The sequence below is a fragment of the Meles meles genome, chromosome 3, assembly GCF_922984935.1.
Source record: "Meles meles chromosome 3, mMelMel3.1 paternal haplotype, whole genome shotgun sequence".
NCBI lineage: Eukaryota > Metazoa > Chordata > Mammalia > Carnivora > Mustelidae > Meles > Meles meles.
Window position 1 is genome coordinate 175405980 of NC_060068.1, and position 18255 is coordinate 175424234.

Sequence of the window (18255 nt, forward strand, 5' to 3'; positions counted from 1 at the left end):
GGTGAGTGTCCCATTTTGGAGGGGTTAGGAAAAACAAAGTAGCCCTTTGTGTTGTCTGTTCCAAAGAGCTGAGAATGAAGACATCAACAGAAAAATTGTCCTTCTCAAAGGACACAAGAGTATTAGAGAGCAATCTGCTCCAAGTATATAGGAATTTTTATATTATTTTAAGGGCCCCATCATAAAAAGATTATCTCAGTTCTTATTGCATTTCCAGATATCCTTAGGGAAGAAGGTATAATAGGAATTAGTTTTTTGTTGATGCTGTTGTTTTGGTTTTTTTTTTTTTTTAAAGGTAAGTTTTGGAACTCTACCTTTAAAATTAGATTTACAGCTTTACAGTGTTAACGTACTTTTAAGGTAGACTCGAACTTCTATGACAATAAAGTGGGTGACATTTTATGCATCTTAAAATCATTTTATGTTATTTTTAACCCAATGACCTAGGTAGTCAAAAACCTAGGACTGAGGCACAGATTTTGTATCCATAACTAGCTAAGAGTTGCTAAATAAAACTGCATAATGGAACAAAACATAACCACAAGAGTGGAAACCAGCTCCTAAAAGACTACCGCTTTTGTCCAACTGATGCGGTAAAAACAGAATTCTCTTTGTAACCAAAGAATAGTTCCTGGGCCTTTATGACTCCATCCGAAGGGAGCCTAACACCCCTGTGTTATTTATTATAAACAGCAAAAGAGCTTATATCATAGTCCAGTAAGGTGGCCCAGCAGCTACATTTGCCTATTGAAGTTCAAATTAATTAAAATATGTGTTAAAATCCAATGCCATTTTTAAGTACCCAATAGGGTCCTGTGTCTACTGGCTACCATACTGGGCAGTGCAGATACAAACACTTCTAACAGGAACAATACCAATCTTAAAGAGCTTGTAAAAAATTTTATTTCTTATGTTTTAATTTTTTTCATGTAAAAAATGGCAAAATGTCACCAAGATCCTACAATATTTAAAAGATTTCTGAACTGGCTGCTAGAGCCTGTCAAAATACCGGGAGCTGATTTGGCAGTTCTCAAAACTTCCACAGCGTTGGGGACTATTAAGGACTCTTTGGAGACAATAATATTTAGCATTTAGCGCTCCTGAGACTAGGTGTTCCAACAGGCTGAAAGGGAAATTAAATGTGTGCCAGGGGTGTTCAGCGTTTTCCTAGGACCCGCATCATTCTAATGTTTAAATCCTAGCGTTCTACATAGCATTGCTTTAATTTATATTATATACACTTTAGTATAGTTTAGTATTTGTATACTAATACACATACTAATAAGTATCCTTTAGTATTTGTTTTATTAGAAATCACGCAGCATGGTAATGGCATCATTAATGTCACATAGGGTTATCATCTCCAAGACATAACACAAAGTATTTGTCCCGTTATAAGCAGGGGACTCTCCTTAGAGCCTCTGGGGTTCTCTCTCCTCCTGCTCCTGTGGGAAAGGTTTAGAGAAACTTCCTATCGTAGGCTTTTCTGCTACTTGTCAGCTGGGTTTTGCACCGCGGAATGTAGCTCAGGCCCCAGGAGAGCTTCAGAAAAAAAGTGAAGGAAGAAGGTCCCTGTCTGCTGCTATAGTGGTGGTTCTCTGTCACCTACATCCGCCTCCCTGGGGAGGTTGTTAGAAACTCGGGCCCTCGGGCTCGCTCCAGACCCCTGCATCAGACCTAGATCTTCTAGACCGGGGGTTTTAAACTAGCAATCACCTTCAGAATTGTTAAAACAGCCCCTGGGCCCCTGTCCCAGAACCTCCCATTCAGTTAGGGTGAGCTGGTGCTGCCTGCGGACAGGGACCACACTCAGGAAAGCAGTGCTCTGGGGAGAACTTGTTCGCCTGTGTGGTTGCACATGGCAGTCACCTGGAGAGCTTCCTAAAAAGCCTGCTGCTGAGTCCCACCTCCAGAGACTGTGTGAACGACTAAGGGTATAGCCTGGATGCTGAGACTTTTTTAAAAAGCTCCCCACTGATGATAATACACGGTCAGGTTCGAGAAGCCCAGCCTGTGCATTTCATGCTCAGAACTTCTACTGGGATGGAAGCAACATTGGAAGTAAGCAGCTCCCTTCTGACTCTGGCAGACGCCGGAAGATATCTCAGGGTTCAGGAGGAGCTCACAGGTTCTATCAAGCTTCTGCACCCATATTATCCTCACATAAACCCAGCCCCGTTGTCAAAGACTTGGGACTGGCCTTACTAACTATTCCTTGATTCTGCAAATATCCGTGGTGCCGCTACCATGAATCACGCCTTACTGTAATGTCTGGAGACACCTTAGTGAACAAAGCTTTGGCGTTCCCATTTTACTTTCACTCCTAATGTTAAATTCAAACTAATTGCTTCAGTGGTGTTAAAGGGAAACTAGAGCTGGACAGTAAAGTGGTGAACACAGATTTTTTTCAGGGAAAAAACAAATTCCCTAGTAGAAGGAGACCTCGGTAGTGAACTAGGCTCTATCCTTACTTCAACAAGGGAAAGTGGGATTTGCGGCCAAGGGGCAGGGTGGAGTCAACAGGGAGAAAATTGCTAAGAGGAAACATCTGGGCAGGGGGCTCTGATTAAATCTGTGTCACAGGATTCTTGCTGAGAAGGCCCCTGATGGTTGGGGCTGGTGGAGGCAGCAGGAGGAACCAGGTGGGACCTGCAGGGTGATCCCCCAGCAGAGCACGGGGCCCTCTGGGTAAACTGACTCAGCAGGATTCTTGCTAAAACCAGATAACTCAGAGATGAGCACAGAAACTCCCCAAACTAGGGGCTAATGGAGTAGAGAGTTCAAAGGAGCATGACTAGAGAAAATCTTTGTCAGTGCACTTATATAAAATATACACAAATAGGTAGAATACACATGTCGCATATAATGCACACACACACGCACACACACACACACACACTGTCTTTCGACAAACACTCTATCTCCTCTTATCCCACTGCCCTTATTAAAGGACTTATTTTACTCAACTAACTCCCTTGGGTCTTCCCATGAACCAGACGTCCAGATAACATTTGGAGTGCGCTGTGTGTGCTGGTGGCGGTGCCCAGGCTGTTCATTTGCCAATGGCCATTCCAGTGGAGAGGCAGCACTGAAACTTTTAATGGACGGCATCTGTTGAGTCTCTCTCTCCCCTTCCCGCCACCTTACCCAGGGCCTCCTTCCCACTCCGTTCCCACCCCTAATTTCGAGACCTTCCTTCCCAGTTTCTCTCTCTCCACGCCCAGTCCTACCGCTTTTCACACCAGCCTGCTCTCAAAAACCTTTCTGCTCCTCTGGGAAAGCCTGGAAGACCCCAGACCTCCTGACCTCCTGCCCAGGAGTGGCTGACAATGCCCTGTTTTCATTGGGATGCAAATTTGTCTCTGGACAAGATTCAAGGAAAGTGCTTTCCCCTCCAGCCCTCATTCCAGTCCACCCCAGCCCTTCTTGTCTTTTGTGTTCTTGTAAATAAATGAGAGGCAACTGGCTTTCAGTTTGAAGACACAGCTGCAGGGGGCTCTTAGAAGCCAGCTAGAGAGAGAGAGATGCCCAAAGATGTGTTGCCCACCGTTAAAATCTAGAAAAGGGAGTCTTTTTTTGGTCTTTCACTTGCAATTGCTCTGATTCCTCTAGAAATGCTTTATTTTTTTTTTAATAATTTAAAACCAAGGGTATTTATTTTGACTTGGTATTTTTCCCTCCTTCAACCTTTCTGGTCCAAAAAGAAGAATCACCACGATAATAGCAACAGAATAAACTCTGAGAAGTAGGTGATTCTTGATGTTCTCCAGATAAGTATGCAACTTAGCCCGTTTTGGAGGTAGACACTGTGTCCAGTGACATGACCGTGGGGGTGGGGGGGGGGGATTTAGTGCCTCGAAGTCTCATCAGAACGAACGGATCCTGATTGCTTTCAAGCAGACCCCCACGGCCCTAGGGGTGGCCTTTTAAAACCTTGAGGTGCCTAAGCGATGCCTCTGCTATTCCAGAAACGCCTTAGCTATGCAAGCAGAACACTGTCCCGCTCCCAGACGTGATTCCCGCCCCGCTGTCGGCCGGCCCGGGCCGGCCACGGGTCCCTCCTGGCGGAAGAGACCGGAGGCGAGAAGGTCGCGGGGCCGCCTGCGTCCCCGGTCCCGCGCGCGGTGCCGCCGAGCGCCCGAGGTGCCCCGCTCCTTGGCCGGGGCGGGGGGGGGGGGGGAGGCGGGCCGCGCGGGGAAAGGTTGCGGGGGGCGGGGGGGGAGGAGGCGGGGGGCTTTGCTTCCCGCTGGCTGAGCGCGCGTGTCCTCTCCTCTCCCGCGCACAGGGCACGACGAGCCGCGCGGCGCACCTGGCGGGGCCCGAGCCCGCGCCGCCGCCGCCGCCGCCGCGGGAGCCGTTCGCGCCCAGCCTGGGCAGCGCCTTCCACCTGCCCGACGCGCCGCCCGCCGCCGCCGCCGCCGCGCTCTACTACTCCAGCTCCACGCTGCCCGCGCCGCCGCGCGGGGGCTCCCCGCTGGCCGCGCCGCAGGGCGGCTCGCCCACCAAGCTGCAGCGCGGCGGCTCGGCCCCCGAGGGCGCCGCCTACGCCGCGCCGCGCGGCTCCTCGCCCAAGCAGTCGCCCAGCCGCCTGGCCAAGTCCTACAGCACCAGCTCGCCCATCAACATCGTCGTGTCCTCGGCCGGCCTGTCCCCGATCCGCGTGACCTCGCCCCCCACCGTGCAGTCCACCATCTCCTCCTCGCCCATCCACCAGCTGAGCTCCACCATCGGCACGTACGCCACCCTGTCGCCCACCAAGCGCCTGGTCCACGCGTCCGAGCAGTACAGCAAGCACTCGCAGGAGCTGTATGCCACGGCCACCCTCCAGAGGCCGGGCAGCCTGGCAGGTAACCGGCTCGCCGGGCACTTTCCGCGGCTTCGCCCGCGGGGGCGGGGGGAGGAGGCGGGAGGGGACGCGCCCCGGGCGCTCCATTAGGGGAGCGTGCGGGACGGAGCGGACCGCGGGCCTTGAGCCGCGCTGGAGCTGGGCGTGTCTGCGGGCCGGGGTGCCGCATCCGCAGGGCGTCCCTAGGCTACGTTAGTGTCTAGACTAAATTATGCCCCTTACTTCTTCGGGAAGTAATGCACTCTCAAACTAACGTCTCTCCACCTCTCAGTCTCTCTCTCTCGGGGCCCCAATCCGAAGTCTAAAACATCCATAAAATTAAGTCAAGTTTAACAAAGACCCACGCAGACCTGTTGATGATATCCAGAAGAAGAGCAAAGCAAATAAAAATTGCAGAATCTGTGTGATCACCAGTAGTTACCCACATGCCATTGTAGAAAAAATGGGAGAGTTTTCCCAAAGCAGCCATTCAGTTTCGTCTAAATTTAGTTACTGGGAGAAGTAAAGGACTCCCCCATACCCGTTGCATTTACATAGTTTCCAACAAGGGAGGAAGGTAACCATAAGGAAGTCCTTGAACTTGTTACCTGCTTGCTATAGGGACGAAGGGTTTGGGCTGGACTGCGTTTGTGATAAGAAACCTGCTTTTCTCTGCCAGTTGGGAAGAGGTGACATTTCTGTGGTCCTTATGCCCATCAAACACTGGGCTGAGCTGGGGATTCTCTGCTGGTATCACCATCTGCTCGGCTCAAGCAAGTCACTATGATTGAAAGACTAATGTTTTGTCTCCTAAAGCACCTGACAAGGAACCCAGATTTATTGTTGATTTTTTTTCCCTCTTATGAAAGTATTTGGTAATTGTGTCACTCTAGTAACAGATGCTGTGCTCATATGTTTCCTTTCTTGACATAAATAGATGACTGAAGATGAACAGGATTTAAAAAAGAAAAAAAGGAACTTGTTGCATACAAGAGGCAGGTGTCCAAAGGCTGCTGTAATTCAGCACAGTAATTGCCAGTGTGGACCGGCCTGTTGTAACAGGATGCAGGCTGGAATTCCACTGCTGCCAAATTAAGCTCGCTGTGTTTTACTGAAATGGAAATATTCTCTCTCAGACTCTTTAAGAGAGTTTTGGAGGTAGCTGATCATTAATGCCAACCCAGCGGCTGTACCAAAGTTAAGGACTGGGGATTAGCAGTCTGGATGGCAGAGGTGGCTAGGAGACCAGCAGGGAAACTTTGTGTATGTAAGTTTGGAAGCACTGTTTTATACACTTGTAAAATAAGTTACTAGATCAGGCAAGGAGTGGGGAGCCAACCGCAGAGTTTGTTGGGGACTGAAACCGCCCTCCTTGCCCTTCTCAGTGGCCACATGGGGGCAGATCCTGAGTCCCAGGTGGCCCTGTGGCTTGCTAACAGCCATTTCATTTCCTGTGCAAACCTGGGGAAAGAAACCAAGAGTTTAGCTTCCAGCTCTTTCTCCTGCTGATTATATGTCCTAACCATGTGCTTGCTCCACTCAATTGTCCTTATGGAAATACGGAGTATGGGTCTGTTGGAGAGTTTGGCGAGTGTGAATGGGGCTGAAGGAAAGCCTCGCTGCTCTTCACATCACTGAATTTAGGAAGAGTTTTTAAAAGTAAATATGTGGTGAAAATCGCTTATCCTCTGTAAAATCTTGAATGAATGTTTGAGAGTTTGATGTCGGGATGTATGTGTTTGGGGATAGGGAGGTGCTGGCCAGAGAGAGGACCACTTCCCCGAGCTCCCCACAATTCCTTGTGCCTTCTTTTGTCTCTGCACTTTCAGGTGTTCCTCAGATTTTCTGACCATATTTCATCATGCTACCTGGTAGGGAAAAAAAAATCAATGTGCCATGGAGGATTCTTAATTTTAGAGCTACAATGAATGCTTTAATGTTTGAGTTATTTGTTCCAAATGCATGCTTTTAAATATGCATTTAAAGGTTTTTCTCATGCAAATTGCGGCTGATGGTTTTGAGTTTAAAATTACTCAGGAACTCCGCATAAATTCTTGAGTGACAGAAGATCCTATTGCCCCTTTAGAAATTAGAAAATGATGGCCCAGGAAAGGTATGGGGACAGACTCTAACAACATTTGCAAGAAATCGGGAATAGTGGAGCTTGGGGACACCACCTCTCATCTGCGTGCCTGATACCATTCCACACATCGGAAAGGTTGGGGCCGCCTGGTTTGCTAATTGAAAGCACAATTGAAGTCAAGGCTGAAAAATAGCTTTTGGGTATTCGGGGTTGTGATTTTGGAGATTGGTCACTGATAACGACGAAGAACAAATATGGGCTAGAAAGTGACTTTTGCTATTGAATGAGTTTGTTCATTTAATAACAATCCAGCACCTCTTGCGTTCCGGCACTGATGTAGACCCTGGGGATACCGCAGTGACCAATACCAACCCAACTCCTCGGCCTCATTTGAAATGGAGAAGACAGAAAATCAGCAAGATAAGTAGTTCTGTTAGAGCGGCCAGGGAATGCTCTAATTAGGTGACTTTAGAGTCCGTCATGAAGAAAGTGAGGGAGTTGACCATATCATATCTGGGGAACCGCATGCTGAACAGAAGGACTAGCAAGTTCGAAGGCTGGTAAAGGTGGATAATGTGTGATATGTTTGCAGAACAGCAAAGAGTCCGGTGGGGAAGGATCAGAGAGAAGGAGGGCAAAGAAGTGACATGAGGTCCACCAACCGAGCAGAAGCCGGGTGGGAGTGAGAGGGAGAGCCTCGGAAGTCTTATTGAGGACTTGAGGTGGCCGGCTGTGCCGAATCCGTAGGAGCCGTTGGGGACCTGAGCAGCGGAGTGACACAAGCTGACTTCATTTCTAACAGCGTCTCTCAGGCTGCTGTGTGGAGAATCCATTGTAAGGGATCGAGAGCAGAAGCCAGATTGCCAGTAGGGGGTTATGGCAGTAAATGTAACCAGGAGAGGATTATGACTTGGGTCAGGATGGTACCAAGGGAGGTTATAAAAAGTAGTATTCGGGCTGCATATATACGGTAGAGCTGACCGGATTGTCTCACAGGGTAGACTGTCGCACAGACCCAACACCCAGAAGAACAGAGTCCCTGTGGGCTGAGGTGGCGCCCGCTACAGAGGATCTAGTTGGATTAGAGGCAGTGCTAGTAAGTGTGAAGACCTTGGTTTTGAACATGGGCTGTCTGTCCAACAGACTGAAAATACACATGAACTTAGACAATTGGATTCATAGGTCAGAGTTCAGGGGAGAAGCCCAGGCTAGAGACTGAAACGAGGGAGCCATAAGCAGGTAGATGGTATTGAAGACCATGAAGCTACGGGAGATCACCTCGGGAGAAAGTGTAGAGAGAAGAGGTCCATGGACCGAACTGATTGGTCCCACAGATGCAAAGGTCTGGGAGTTGAGAAGGAGGCAGCAAAAGTAAGAGATAAGCTGAGTGTAGGTCAGTGTCATTTCCGAGAAGCCAAGAGAAGAGTGTCTCAGGGCAGAAGATCAAAATACTATGTCGAATGCGATTAAGAAGCCAAGGCAATGGGGCGCCTGGGTGGCTCAGTGGGGTAAAGCCTCTGCCTTCCGCTCAGGTCATGATCCCAGGGTCTTGGTATGGAGCCCCGCATCGGGCTCTCTGCTCAGCAGGGAGCCTGCTTCCTCCTCTCTCTCCTTCCTGCCTCTCTGCCTACTTTTGACCTCTGTCTGTCAAATAAGTAAATAAAATCTTAAAAAAAAAAAAAAAGAAGAAGTCAAGGCAAAGGAAGACTGTTGGGTGACTTTGTGGAAGAGTTTCAGTGACACATGGCGGGGGGGTCCTCCCGGCTGGGGCCATGGGGGTGGGGATGGGGGATGGGGCGGGGGCTGGTCCACAAAACAGCGGGAAGAGGAAAACTGGAGACTAAAAAAATGTGCATATTCTTTCCAAGCAGTTTTTATTGCTTAGCTACAATCCTCTACCGAGATTCAAGGTTCTATCTGAGGATTTCAAACCATCAGCCGTAGAGGCACTTTGTGGAGAACATTCCCCACCATTTTCCACTAGATCTTCCCAGTGGCCAAAATTAGGTGCGGCAGAAATCTGGTAGTTCCAGCTCTTGGAAAACACCAAACTCAGATTAATCCTAGAAAAGTGTGATTTCTTGGCTGTTAGGCCATCAGGATGTGAAGACGTCTTAAAATGTTTTCTTTCTACCTCCTCCTCTTCCTCTTTGGTAGGTCTTTCCATCATACAATGGTGCCTGAGTGGAAACCCCGCTCTGCCTTGTCCAGGGTGTGCATAACACACCTTCTTGAAGTTGTTCTCCCATCTGGGGGATCACAGTAGTGTCTGTTTGTCTAATTTAGATATAAATAAGGTAACACGTAGAAGGTACCGGCACGTTACCGGCTGAGGTAAAAGTCAATTCGTTTCATTTGATAAAACCGCCATACTCATTTGGATGTGTACGGAAGTCATTCATTTTTGCTTCAGACACAAAGATCTTTTGAGTCTGAAGACGTATCCATGTCTGTGTTGGACAGACAGAGATGGGTGAGAGATCATCTTTGCCCTCAAGAGACCTGGTTTCAGAACAGATACATGGATGGACAATCTTACCCCCCCGTGCTGGGATCCGGTAGGTGTGGGCTCTGGGGGAACCTCCTGCAGGGACGTCTTACAGTGCTGTCAGACGCGGGCTGTGGATGCCTCCTGGACGTGGTAGCTCCAGAGCTGAGTGGTATAGATGGAGTGAGTGGGGAATGGTAGCTGCAGCCAAGTCTAAGAGTAGAGAAGGTGGGGAGGGCTGGGTGGGGAGGGAGATGGGTAGACAGTGCCAGCAGATGAGGGTTTCCTGCGCCAGAAATGGATGATAGAGGTCATGGGGGAAAGGGTGCGGGGGAGGGGGAAAGAGTAGAGAGTAGAGGAGATGAGTAGAATAGTAAAAGGCATGTAATTTGGTCCCTCCCTCAGACAGCTGACATGATCCTGTTTGCATGTTAAAAATTCCATTCCGGGGGGCGCCTGCGTGGCTCAGTGGGTTAAAGCCTCTGCCTTAGGCTCAGATCATGATCCCAGGGTCCTGGGATCAAGACACATCGGGCTCTCTGCTCAGCAGGGAGACTGCTTCCTCCTCTCTCTCCTTCCTGCCTCTCTGCCTACTTTTGACCTCTGTCTGTCAAATAAGTAAATAAAATCTTTAAAAAAACAAAAAAATTCCATTCCGGGGACTGAGTGGAGGGTAGATTTACAAGAAGCGGGCAGGGAAACACTTGGGACGGCATTGGAGTAGCCCGTCCCTGCTCCTGGGGCTAGTTGTAGAAACTCCTCCTGTAGAAACTTCCCACCCCCTCCGCACACCTGTTTTGCAGTGTGGCTGTTCAACAATCATGACTTATAACTGGTGGAGGCAGCAAGCTAAATAAACGGCATAACTCGTTCTTACATTTCTCTCTTGACAGATAGGTCGCTTAATTTTTTTTTTCTTTTTGAGAGTTTAAGAGTTAAATTTATTCCCTTTGTGCATGGTGATTAAAAGTGTTTTTAAAAGCCCCATACTGCCGTATGAGGCCTTTGCTACACACAGGCATTGTGTCGGACACTTTGCAAACTGTATCTCCTGTGGTTCCCAACAACTGAAGGAGGAAGGTGTGATTTTTGCCACATCCTAAAGATTCGGAAACTGAGGCTTTTCCATGAGAAATTCCTTCCTGGAGTTACTTGGCTTCGAGGTGAGGGGGATGTGATTTGAACCTGGATCACTTTGAGTCCAGCTTCTTTAAACTCTTAAATGTGCATGATACAGGGGTAGAAGCAGTATATTTTTTGTTATCAAAGAGAAACACCAAGAATATTGAAATACAGTGCCAGCTTTTAACTTATTTAAGTAACTAGCGATTTTGAAGAAAGCAAAAAATATCTCAACGATGTGTCAATATCCTGTTCAATATGACTTTACAAGTACCTGTTTTTTTGGTTCTCTTTTGTAAAGGAAACAGCATGAACCTTTCATTTTCTGCTTTAGAGTAAAATTAATCCTATTAGAAGGAGAACTCTGAGTTGTAAATACATATTAAAGTTAAGTCAAACCTCAGACGCTTATTTTCAGGCAAAAAATGAAATTAATTAAAGGCAAATTCTTAACCAATGATTACAGTCAAAATTGGCTTCATAGGGACAAGAGTTTGGTCAAGGCATGTCCATCTCTGACCTCTGCCAAGTGGTCTTAAACTGAGTATTTAGAGTATCACATACTAGAGGTCCCAAATGCCACGTATTTGGTGATTTCCACTCCATTCTTTGGCTTGTTAATGATGCCCGGTGCACCTGTTGTAAGAAAGGGAGAAGCCCCACCCAATTCCATATAAAAGCTTTGCAGGCTTCGCTGTTGGGCTTCAGAGGAAACTGGAATTCTACCCAAATAATGAGCAAGTTTGTTTACCACACAACCCTGGGGGCGGGGGCCGAGTGCAGCGCAGTCTCTGGCTGCCACTGCTCCTTTCTGTCGCGTTTCCCGGAGGTGACCTTTCCCTGCCAGCAGACAAACACTCCATCAGTTTTCACGAACTTTCTGCTCACCTTCAAGTAAAACAAAACTTTCTAGTTTAGATTTACTAATTTGAATGTGATCAGCCTGTGATATAAGTCAACACTTTAATCTTCTTTCAAGGGTGGCAAAGGCTAATTTTCAACCCGCATTTCTGGCGGGGGGGGGACAGGGCGGGTTGGAACTAGACCTCCCTGCGGTCTCCTCCCAGCCTCAGAAGTTCCGGGGCATTCCCTGCTGGCCATGCCTCAGAAGTTCTGGCTCTCCAAGCTCAGTCCCAGTCCGGGCTGTGTTCTAGACGGGCACAAAATACAGTCTCTCTCCTGCCCCCCAATGATCCTCCCCTGCCTCCGCCAACAAAATGATTGTTTCCTCAGCTGTTTGGCCTTTAGAGCTCTGGAACCTGTTTTTACAAGCAGGGAACTCACACCCCAGTGGTCTCGTGGACGCCCACTGTCTCCATGCTTTCCCTCTGAGAGCACGGAGACGAAAATGTCTTCAGCAAATGTCCTCTATACTTGCGGACCCCTGCCTCCATCTTCCTAGAGCCCAGGATGGACAGAAATGGTGATCAGACATTCTTCATAAAGTCACTCTCGTTTTGGCTTCTGATTTCCGTCCTCTCTACGTCCACGCCAAACTGGCAGCAAGGGAGACTGTCATTTTAGCATCCCATTATAATAAGTTAGTGGGTGGACCTGGAACTAAGTGTTTGGGATGCTAGGTGGCCCAAAAGGCCTACTTGATGTCTTTTCTTTTGATCCACAGAAACTAATACCTTCCCTTCCCTTCCCTTGGCAGCCTTGCTAGTTAAAGTGGGGCAAACAGGTCTTTCTGTACCTTTGTAGGAAAGTGACAATCTTATTAGAATTCTACCAAAGCCTTCCCAGTATCACTGACACTTATATGCCTTTGATCATGCTTTAATTTAACTAGGAAAATATAAATTTAAAAAATGAGACTGAGTCTTCGACAGTGGTTCCAGATGGTACCCTCTGTCCGTGCATTGGGCTCCCCTCTGTCCAGACACTCAGAAAAAAAAAAAAGTACAAAATTACAACGGGTAAGCCCTAAGAGAGACAAAAACACAGAGGCCAGCAGGCCATAAATTTTCTAGAAAGCGAAATAGGAGTGATGAGCAATTAAAACAGAATTTCCTCCCAAGAGTCAGCTCCGTCATCATGGCGGTCATCAGTGAGTTCTTCGACAGGCTCAGTCAGAGTTGAGCAGGGGTCTGGGGAGAGCCAAGGGGCTACAGATGGAGGGATTCACTGGAAGTCAGTGCACGACCCAACTTGAAGTCCGCTTCTTCCTTCCGCTCACACACCCTCTTTGCTACCAAGATGGCGACCCTGCGGCCAGTGCTTACTCCACGGGGAAGTGCAGGCGTGGTCTCCTGAAGAAACTGGACAAACTGAGAAAGTTAGACTCTGGCTTGGCTGCGGGAGGCCTAGGCGAAGTTTGTATTACACAGGCCCGCGGGCGGTGAGCTGGAACAAGCCTGGGCTGCCCTTCACCCTCTCATCCTCAAGGAAGAATACCAGCCCATATGCCCCACCCTCCCCTTCGTAAATTCTAACTCAGGGTTATTTGGTGGGGAATACTTCCCTTTATGTTGTAGTAGGAGAAACAACGGCTGGTTTTTCCTTTCTCAAATATGATAAATGAGTAGGGATTACTGAGGAGTTGGGGAGAATTAGTGACATGGAAAAAAAATAGGAAAATGAACCATCTCTCAGAAGAAACACATAATTTACAGAATAAAAGAGATTAAAGGAAACAAGGAAAAACTTGAGAATCGGTACCGAGAAGGATTTAAGAAGATTTTGTGTTTGTTAAATAAGAACTGGCTGATACATGAGAGGATCAAAGAAAAAGAAAATCTTTATAGGCTGTAAAAACTTCGCTTCCCAAATAAAACATTTGATAGAACGAGTGGGAAATCGTCAAGGAAATCGAGACCTCAGAAGGTAGGCATATAGGGAAGGAGACAGAAGCTCTGAGAGTAGTGCAATGATAATGCACACAGGATACAGCCAAGAAATCTAACACGTTACTGGAGCCCCAGAAAGAGAATGGAGAGAAGCAAGCTACCCAAGAAGTAAACATGGCCACCGTTCCTCAGGGCTGAGGGACCTGTACCTTCATAGGAAATGCTCCCGTGCTCAGAATAGGACATTTCGCCATTCTGCGCCATGAAATTTCAAAGCCCCAGCATAAACACCCGAAGGCCACTGGAGGTAAATAAAACAGATGCCTCCCGATTTGCAGTAGCAACAGTGGTGGAGGGGGAGGGATAAAGAACAACCAGGTGATGCCCTCAAAGTTCTGGGAGAAAGTTATTTTTAACCTGAAATCTATACCTAGATTGACCCACCTAAATTATCCATCTAAAGGCAGAATCAAATATTTTCAGTCTTGCTAGTACCGATAAAATGGATTTCCTATGCCCCCTTCCTAGAAAGTTGCAGCATTCAGTGGATGTGTCCCAGGTGAATGAGGGCATAAAACAGGAGGAGAACAAGGTACCCAGGAAACGGTGCATGAGGACCAGCAGGATGGTGCAGAGAAGTCTCGGTGGGGGGTGCGGGGGGGACACATAGCCGGGCAGTAAGCTAGCAAACAAGGAAAGGTGGGACCCGCCACGTACATGTTGACACTTGTGAATGTTGGCCTAAGTCCCAAAGAGTCTGGGTAATTTTAGTATCTGGGGGCTGAACGAGTAAAAGAATGAGGAAGAACAATGAGTATAATTGCAGATGAAGAAAGAAGAGTTGTTCTTGCGTTGCTTTGGGTTCTACAAATCCAAGAGGCAATGGTTAGGAGCATGGTTGAGGCCAGGAGGACATGGGTGTGTCCATTACAAGTTGGTTCCATCAGTTACCTTAGATGGTTGAGTTCCATTCAACAAGTCTTTCCCGAGTGCCTGTTTTGTGCTGAGTGTTCTAGGTGGTGGACACACGTCTGTAAACAACAGAGGCCAAAGGCCCTGTCCTCTTGGAGGTGTGTTCTACTGTGGATCAGATATCCTATAGTATGAAGAGTCATGGGGAAAAGGAGTAGGGATGTCGGAGGGTAGGGCAGGTGGGAAGCTCCCCGTGATAGGGCGTCTATTGAGCAAACCCTTGAAGCAATGAGATAGGAAGATAAAGATATATGGGTATCTGGGGAGGAATGGCCCAGGCAGAGGGAACAGCTAGTGCAAAGGTCCTGAGATGAAATCATGCCTGGCGTGTTTGGGGAACAAAATGGGCCTTCTCTGAGATTGTGTGTCCTTCAGTGGGGATAACAGTACGTGACAATTACACGAGACATTACAAGGATCGTGTAGGATGGAGCGCTTCCTACCAGTTGTTCATTAACGTGCCCGCATTACAGGATTCAGTGAATTTTAGCTATTGTTACTGTGGAGAACCATGGCACCAGCCAAGCTCTCCTGGAATGTCAGATATAAATAAGATGGAAGTGATCATTTCAGGGGTCTTTTGGGACTGGAAGGAGGGTGGGAGTCCCGTTAGTTCCAAAGTAGCTTATAATGCTTTGTCGTTGTGATACGAGCTAGGGGAGAGGCCCAACGGCTGGAGCATCCCGAAAGGCACATCCTGATGGGGAGATCAGGAAACAATTCTTGGTGGAGGCAGCATCTGAGGTTAGGTTTAACCAAACACCACCGTGACAGATGCAAACAGGAGAGACCTATAGCTTGGGAGGGTCGGGTCTCAGTTATGATTGAGCCGTCCAGTGGTGCATGAGTCCTGGTGGCTTTAAGGTCAGGCTTGGGCACTGACGGCATGCTGGCCGCACACTGTCTAGGTATCATCTATCTATCTATCTATCTATCTATCTATCTATCTATCTATTTGAGAGAGAAAAAGCATGAGCAGGAGGAAGGGCAGAGGGAGGAGCAGACTCTCCACTGAGCAGGGAATGTAATGCTGGACTTGACCCCAGGACCCTGAGATCATGACCTGAGCCAAAGGTGGCTGCTTAACTGACTGAGCCTCCCAGGTGCCCTCACTTTTTTTTTTTTTTTTTAAATAAGGGTCATGAAACATTTTTTGAAAGCATAAATTCTCTGGAAGGCCCTGTAAGCGTCTTTTCACTTGGGGCCGGGGATCCCAGAAGCTGGCACGTGGATATTTGAGACACTGATTGGAGGCAGGGTGAGCATGTGGGGAAGTTTGAAGAGAAGCGGATTAAAATGGGACCAGTTCTGCTCCCCCCGCCCCTGAAATGGACCAACTCACGGGCAATTCCCTTCTCCCTCTTTGAGAACCAGGCCAGGCCATGTGCCACCAGAAGCTTTGCTGGTCCTGAACCCTGAGAATCCATCTCGTTTCCTCAACGCTGTAGATCAGAGAGGTGGCAAGCAGAAACAGGTGTCTACCGGGCAACTGCTTTGAGATATACTGTGCCATCAGGGAGGGGAACAACAGAATGCGAGGAGACTAGGTGTGGAGATGCACACAGAGTAAATCGGTCTGGAAGCCAGAGCACGGGTGTACCGTTCGCTCTCGGCCACGCCGGCCGTGCTTTCCTGGCGGGGTCCCCAGGACTCAGCAATGGGGAGAGTCTGGCGGATGTCCCACACGGGGTGGGGGGTTTCTCCTGCTCTCCCGGCTCGGTGCTGCTGAACTTCAATTCAGCAGGACGTTGGAGGTAAAATATTCCTGGGTCAGTTTTCATTGATTACTCCTTTTAGGTCCCAGGTGTTGGTTAATTTGAGCAAATGGGCATCCGTGCTCGCCACTCACTTCACATGGGAGCGCCAGTTGGATGGTGCATGTTAACGGAGAGGTCTACCTTAATAAACACGATGCTTTTCAATATTTATTTTCTTTTTAATCTAAGCAACCGGGATTATGTGGAGACCAGCTATTTTAGTAGATGTACAAATAGCCCTAAATAATTAATAACTTAAACATCTCTCAAAACGCAGTCAGCTTGCGGCCAAGGCTACATCAAAATTCCTCCTGCCACTGTTTTAACTAAGGTGCATTTTGCAGTTAAGAATTTTCCCTGTATTTGCTTCATGTATATATGTTCCAATACCTACCATTTTTGCTAATCATATTTTGCATATTAATAATAGGACGAAAATTACTATCCATACATTTACACGTGTATGTATTTATAGATACATATAAAATTTTGCATTTCTTGTGGAATAACTCACAAGAAATATCTGGAATCTCTAAAGCCTGATCCCAAATGGGTCTGTATGTATGTATTGTGGTGCTGTGTATTGCCGAAGAACTGATTCTGATACGAAGCAGAAAATACCCTGAATTATCTTGCAGTCCAGACAGAGCATTTGAAGAGTGGGCATATGGGCTCCCCAAGGGAAGCTACTGAGACCTGCATATTTCAGAATTCCTCAGTAAGCCTCTTCTAGTAGGTATTCAACAAATACATTTTTCAAGATTTTAGTTTTAAGTGACCTCTCCACCCAACGTGGGGCTCGAACTTACAACCCCAAGATCAAGGATCATGTGCTCTACTTACTGAGCGCCCCCAGGAACCCTTCCACAGATATTTTTGACTGACCACTGTCCGGTGCAAGTGTTAATCCTCCTGATAACCGGAAGTCGTCCTTAAGAGAGAGGAGCACAGCGATTCCAAGTTCTCAGAATGAGTGAGCCATTAAAAACGCACCAACAGCTGCCAGAGAGACTCGGTTCAATGCCTGTCAAACATCTTTAAGATAAAATGTCTGTTTCCTCATCTCTGAGTTTCCCAACTCTTTAGAAAGTAGCTTCCTGGATCTTTAGGCTGTGGTTGCTGCATTCACAGAGGCAAGGACAGCAGTCCTTGGAATGTCACAGGCCAACCTATAGAGCAAACAGCTCTGTACATAGCTCACGAGAAGAGATCGTAAAAAACAGATTGTGCCTATGGGGCGCCTGGGTGGTTGCCACTGCCTTCGGCTCAGGTCATGATCTCGGGGTTCTGGGATCGAGCCCCGCATCGGGCTCTCTGCTCAGTGGGCAGCCTGCTTCCCCCTCCCTCTCTGCCTGCTTCTCTGTCTACTTGTGATCTCTCTCTCTGTCAAATAAATAAATAAAATCCTTAAAAAAAAAAAAAAAAAAAAAACAGATTGTGCCTATTCTCTGGGGTCTGTATGCTGAGGACCTGGCCAGGATCCTGCATTTAGAGAAACTTGGCAGCAAAGGGAACCCAAAGAAAACTACTAATTATTTTGGTTGAGTGGACTTTAGTGGTCCCTCAAATTTCTGCTTGCTCTGTAAGTATCTTCCAATAGATCTGATGGCCTTGATTTTTGTCCTGTTGGGCTTCCTAGATGGTGTCTGGGCACACAGGTGCTATGCCGTTACAGAGGTCCCTTGCCCACAGTGAATCTCAGATGTTGTCTGCATTTCCTCGTGTTTCTGACTTCAGCCTTTGAGCTCCCCTAGAATGGACTGACAACGTGATAAAGTCAAAACCTCCTTTACAAGATAAGCTTCCCTTTAATAACTGATGCAGAAAAGGGAAGTCTGTATACATTTCTCTTTAGAATGAAGAAAATGCACACACACACATGCGTGCACACACACACACACACACACACAGGTACTCAGGTCTTACGCTCATACGCTCAGCTGGTTAGAAGCATATCATACTACGGTCCCTCCATGACTGAGCCAATTAGTTGGTCATTGTTGACATGACCACAAACAGCCCCCGTCACCTTGACAGCCTTCTAGCAAATACGTAGTATTTGTTTTGCACTGCATGAGTCAACACAGATCGATTTCTTTGCTGGGAAAACATTACGTACATCACTACCGAGCCGTATGAATTGGTGGTGCAGTCGTAACTTCTTTGGATAAAGAGAATGGGCAAGAAATAGGGTGGGAGAATTATAACTACACAGAGGT

At 47.6% G+C, this 18255-nt stretch overlaps 1 protein-coding gene across 5 annotated transcripts in view; it reads left to right on the forward strand.

The window, feature by feature from the left end:
- Positions 1–18255, forward strand: part of CTNND2 (catenin delta 2) — a 921273-nt gene that overhangs the window by 535241 nt on the left and 367777 nt on the right. For all 5 annotated transcript variants that reach the window (XM_046000689.1, XM_046000692.1, XM_046000691.1 and 2 more), the window contains one exon: positions 4286–4847. In XM_046000689.1, the coding sequence (XP_045856645.1) occupies positions 4286–4847 (562 nt within the window). The remainder of the gene's footprint in view (positions 1–4285; positions 4848–18255) is intronic.